The sequence below is a fragment of the Lygodium microphyllum genome, chromosome 1, assembly GCF_053477565.2.
Source record: "Lygodium microphyllum isolate KBCC chromosome 1, Lygodium_microphyllum_v1.1.10, whole genome shotgun sequence".
NCBI classification, from domain to species: Eukaryota; Viridiplantae; Streptophyta; class Polypodiopsida; order Schizaeales; family Lygodiaceae; genus Lygodium; species Lygodium microphyllum.
This window is the reverse complement of record NC_141135.1, coordinates 168,018,707-168,024,509: the sequence shown is the minus strand read 5'-3', so window position 1 is coordinate 168,024,509 and position 5,803 is coordinate 168,018,707. Positions and strand designations below refer to the sequence as shown.

The following is a 5,803-nucleotide window of genomic DNA, read 5'->3' as shown; positions in this document are numbered from 1 at the left end:
ATCCCTTCTACTTAATGATATGAGAATGGTAGGAGTTAAATGAGCCGCTTCCTGTGCCTGAATAAGCATGGAAAGGAAGCGCCTTTCATGAGCTGGTTTTTGAAATATGTCCACCTACAATTTCTTTTTTGAGTTTTTTTCGTAGAAAAGGAACATGATGATTTGGGAAGTGTCATACACTCGCCATGTAGAATTGGATTTTGGCTCAATAAATGTCTCAATTATTAGATAGTATAGAAGTATAGATAGTATAGCTATAGATTTGTCAACAAAAGAGGTCACACTTGAGGAGCATGAAAGGAGCTTTGGATGCTCTTGCCATGTTAAGGTTTACATTGGTGTGTGAAAACATAGATAACAATTCAAGATCCATTTGGAACTAATAGGTCACCCACAGACTCTAGCATTGTGGCCTCGTTCCAGCAACTAAGTGAAGCACATGTTCTAATTAAAGGGTGACAACGATCTCCATACTATGATAAATGGTTTTACTCTTTTGACTCAAGGAACTTGTTGGGAATAACAATTCAAGCTTATGTACTTCCAAAAAAATTTCCAACAAGAATTCCTCTATAACTCCTCTCCAAACAATACACATTGGCAAGTGGTTGAGATCAATGCTTGTGGTCATTGTATATTGGATGACACTAGTATACTCCAACCACCACAATTTTTTTTGTGTGATGGAGCTGTCAATAGTCCTGAAGGGACCAATGACATTGAGCATGTAGCTTTGTACAATGACCTTGTGCAACTACATGCTCCAATGATGGGTAGGGAAGTCACAAGTATAGCTCCCACAAGCAAGCCCACATTGCCTGCACCTCCCAAACTACTTGATGCACATCTTGAGGAGTACTTTCTTATTAACTTCTTGAATGCAACTTGTTCACTAGTGCTTGGAAGATTAGAAATTGGTGTAGCTTTAAGAGGCGCTTAACAGCTTGGAGCATAGTTTTGTTCCCTTTGATGCCTGTGATCTGGACACCATGTATAGTTTAAGTACTAATAACTGTTGCCTCCTAGATACAGTTGCGACTTTGCAGATATCCTTAATCTCTTGTAGCTTTTAGGAGTCTTACTTTGTGCTATTTGGACAAGGTTGGAGGCATGGGCATCCATGGTCATTGTAAATCCTTTTATCACATTCTAACCTCTCAATGGTTAGCATTTATTGAGGGGCATGGAAGTAGATACAACACAAGAAAGCATTCATAAAATCCTTCCATCTTGAGAGACAGGCAATAGGAAAAAGTCAAAACAATGATATAATCAATATTGTTGTTGCTTTGTAGAATCTGACTTGGGACACCTAGCCAACATTTTAGTAGATTTGGTGTTGACTAAGGTTCAAGTAGCATCATTTTTATACGATACCCTTCTAAACATTGTGTTTTGGCCAACAATGTATGTCTTCCATTGCTCACGTTGCCTTCTCTTGCAATTGGAAGCCTTTCAAGAGGTTACCTGTTGTATGTGTAAGTGCTTTATTTTGACAAATAATATTCCACTCTTACCACCTCACTAGTCATACACTCTTGATGTCATCAAGAGGTCATATCATTGGTTGGGTTGTCACCCTCCAATCCAAGAATATCCCCAAAAATTTAAGAGCGTTTGTGAATGACTACTCCCTTGTATCCCCAAGCAAGTTTAACTTGACATATGCTTTTATGAAACAAGCCCTTTCTTTACAAGAGCATATGATTTTGTCACCAACATTCATGCACAATACCTGAGTAGTCTCACCGTTCTACATTAACAACAATAAGTCAGAATATAAGTCCTATGATTTCCTTTAAGAAACATCGGTAACACGCACAAGGCCAGTATTGAGACTAGACCAAAGGCCAAATGCGTCTCTCGTCCCATCCATTGCCTCAGTCTCTGGTGTAAGTGAGCCTAACTGTCCCTCTACGCAGTCAAGTATGAAAGTATGGTACAGCCTACTAGAAGTTCATTGCTCCAGTGCACATTCTCTCCATCATAGCCTCAACTTTGATTGCATCCTCATGCATGCCAGCATCTGAGTAAATATTACACATAGATACATAAGTAGCAGGTTCCTCCTCATCCAAGCTCACTGCATGTTCAAATGCTAGTCTGGCAAGCTCAACATTGCCACACTTTCTACAGGCACCCAAAACAGCATGCCAAACCACAATATTAGAATGGAAGGGCATCTTCTTGATCATCTTTATTAATTTGTCTAATTGCCCAGCACGACCAAAGAGATCAACAATGCAAGTGAAGTGCTCACGAGTTGGAAGAAGGCCATAGTCTTTACCCATGCTCTCAAAATACATCTCACCCTTCTCCACTAAACCTGCATGGCTGCATGCATGAAGCAAACTCGTGAATGCTGCCAAATCAGGCTTGAAACCTTCTCCAATCATTCTATCAAAAATACGGAAAACATTTTCAACCTCACCAAGATGTGCATATCCTGCAATCAGTGCAGTCCATGATACTATGTCATGAGCTGGAAGCTCATCAAAAACTTCTTGAGCTTTTACAAGCCAGCCAAACTTGGCATACATGTCAATCAAAGCATTGCCAACAGCAAGATCTTTGCTCAACAACCCTCTTCTGGAAATCTCCACGTGCAGTTCTCTACCCTTGTCTGTTGCTCCTAATCCACCACAGGCTTTCAAGCAGCAAACAATGGTTACTGAATTTGGTGAAACGCCCTCAAGTTGCATACGATCATAACATGCCAAAGCTTTCTCACCCTGCCCATCTTGTGAATACCCTGCAATCAGTGCAGTCCATGAGACTACATCTCGAATTGGGAGCTCGTCAAACACTTCCTGTGCTTTTGCAATCAGGTTGCATTTTGCATACATGTCTACCAATGCATTGCCAACAACAATGTATTTCCCTAGCAGCCTCTGCCTAGCAATCTCAGCATGTATTTCTTGGCCTTTGTTTGCAGCTCCAAGAAGGCCACAAGCTTTCAAGGTGCAAACAAAGGTAGAGTCATTTGGAGAGACACCCTCAAGTTGCATACGTTCAAAAGAGTTCAATGCTTCTTTACCACGGTTTTGTTGAGCATAACCTCTGATTAGTGCATTCCATGAGACCACATCTCGAACTGGAAGACTATCAAGCACTTCCTGTGCTTTTTCAAGACGGCCACATTTGACATACATATCAACCAGTGCATTGCCAACAATGATGTTTTCCCGCAGCATACCTCTTCTCAGAATCTCAGAATGTATTTGTTGGGCCTTTTCTATGGCTCCTATCCCACTACAAGCTTTCAAAATGCAGACAAAAGTGACTGCATCAGGAGAGAGACCCTTGAGTAGCATTTGTTCAAAACAACTCAGTGCTTTCTCACCATGCCCATGCTGGGCATACCCTGTAATAAGTGCAGTCCATGAGACAGTATCATGCACCACAAGCTTGTCAAATACTTCTTGTGCTTTTGCAAGCAATCCACATTTGGCATACATATCCACCAATGCATTGCCAACTACAGGATCTCTTCCTAGTAAACCCTTTCTAGCAATCTCAGCATGTATTTCTTGTCCTTTGTCTGCAGCCCCCACACTGCCGCAAGCCTTTAATATGGAGATGAAGGCCACAGCATCAGGAGAGAAACCCTGAAGATGCATCTGATCAAAACAATCCAGTGCTTCCTTATAACATCCATGTTGAGCATACCCGGTGATTAATGCGTTCCATGAGACTATATTCCTAACTGTAAGCTTGTCAAAGACTTCCTGGGCTTTTTCAAGCAAGCCACACTTAGCATACATATCGATCAGGGCAGTGCCCACAAGAGGCCCCCTATCCAATGTCCCTCTCCTGCTGATGTCAGCATGTATTTCTTGGCCCTTGTCTATGGCTCTCATGTTGCTACAAGCTTTCAAGATCTTCATAAGTGTGACAGTGTCTGAAGAGACACCCTCATCTTGCATACGTTCATAACACTTAAGTGCTTCATCAAAGTGCATGTGTTGATTATAACCTGTAATTAGCACATTCCATGAGACCACATCACGGACTGGAAGCTTGTCAAACACTTCTTGTGCTTTTGAAAGGCAGCCACATTTTGCATACATGTCAACCAATGTGGTGCCAACAACAACATCTCCTTGCAGCAATCCTTTGTTTGCAATCTCGGCATGCAATTCCCGACCAAGGTCTATGGCTCCAATGCTGCCACAAGCTTTCAAAGCACAAGCAAAAGTAACACCATCTGGATGGACACCCTCAAGTTGCATCCGCCTGAAGCAGTTCAGTGCTTCCTGGCCATTGCCGTGTTGGATGCACCCTGCAATAAGTGCATTCCATGAGACTACATCTCGAACCGGAAGCTTGTCAAATACCTCCTGAACTTTTGCAATTGAGGCACATTTGGTGTACATACTTACCACAATGCTGGAGAGGTAAACATCTTTCTCAAGCAAACCCTTTTTCGCAATGTCAGCATGTATTTTGCTTCCCGTTTCCAAATCTTTTAAATCGGCACAAAACTTCAGTAAGCCTGCCAAAGTATACGGGCTAGGAGATAACTTATCATCCTCCTCTTGCATTTTCTGGTACACACTAAGAGCAGACTTAGTCATACCAGCTGTAAGATAGCCTTTCATGAGAGCATTCCATGAGCATGCTTTCCGATGCACCAACCTGTCAAAAACTTGTTGGGCATCAGTTATGCTTCCAACTTCTACCAGCATGGGGACGAGGTGGTTACCCAGCACTGGATGAGTTTCAAAACCAGAAATCCGCATGTAAGCATGCACCCGCCGTGCACCTGCATGATCTTTCTCCTTTCTGCACTTGGTCAGGATGTGGGTGATGGAGTTCTCAACCGAATCCGGCCATTGGTGCGGCACCTTGAAAGAGGCAAGCAATTCGGCCAAACTAACCCTCTCTGCAGGTCCACCACTGGTACATCCACCACCACTGGTAGAGCGGCAGCAGTGCATGGCCTCGCTCTGCAGCTGCACATTTCCGAGCATGTCCACTGCACATGGATTCTCTTCTGACATCTCGAGCACTCTGCTTCTGAGGATAAGCTGGACCCAGCCTGAGCTGTTCTGGCTGTCCGTCCATATCAGGGGTCTGCAATCTGGAGGGCATGGGCCCGTCTGCTGATGTGCAAGGCTCTACAAGCAACGAATCGCGTGAGCAGACAAGCACCCAATAGACTTCAAGTCCAGTCGAGGCAGGCATTTTGGGGGGCAGAAAAAAAGAAATCAAAGCTCAGAGCACGTACTTTGCTTTGTCCGTAGCATTGACAGGGATTCAAATACGTTCTCAAGAAGGGCTTGGCACGGCCTCCTCCCGAGTAAGGCAATCTGAACATTTCCGCTCCCCCATGTTAGAAGGGAAGACAGCTCATGATGATCCAAGCCTCAATCAAGGATCGACATGCACGCCCGAAGCAACAGATCTAACCCACAGGTGACAGAGGCACGAGGAGCCATTAATTCGTAACTTTGCTTTCGTTCGATCGTGTCGATATGTCGAGGTTTTTTGGCTTTTGCCCAAAATCCCATTGTGTCTTAACGTTCCTGTAGGGGTAATCGTTCTTAAGGAGAATGTGAGAAAATTAGAAGTATTTCTAATCAAATATAGCTTAGCATGGCCGCCACAAAGAATATTATTTAGCTGTTTTATATGGCACCTTCTATTTAGCTCCTAAAGCTTGGTCCCTATCCATCAAAGACCGCCCCTAAACATTTTGAGAGATTCTAAGAATAGAGTGGCCAAAGTTAGGAGAGAGACAAGGAACCAACCTTACAAGAACATTAGCCCACTAGAAGCTAAAATAGAAGATGATGTGCCC

The 5,803-nt window shown here is 43.3% G+C and overlaps 1 protein-coding gene across 1 annotated transcript; it reads right to left on the bottom strand.

Annotated features, from left to right (window-relative positions):
- Positions 1–363: 363 nt before the first annotated feature.
- On the bottom strand, positions 364–5,532 carry LOC148041955 (pentatricopeptide repeat-containing protein At2g39620-like). Its single transcript, XM_087684429.1, has 2 exons — positions 5,231–5,532; positions 364–5,120 (listed from the first exon to the last, which is right to left on the bottom strand). Exons 1-2 carry the CDS (start codon positions 5,318–5,320, stop codon positions 1,950–1,952), a joined length of 3,261 nt encoding a protein of 1,086 aa, XP_087540555.1. The 5' UTR covers positions 5,321–5,532; the 3' UTR covers positions 364–1,949.
- Between the last annotated feature and the right edge of the window lie 271 nt (positions 5,533–5,803).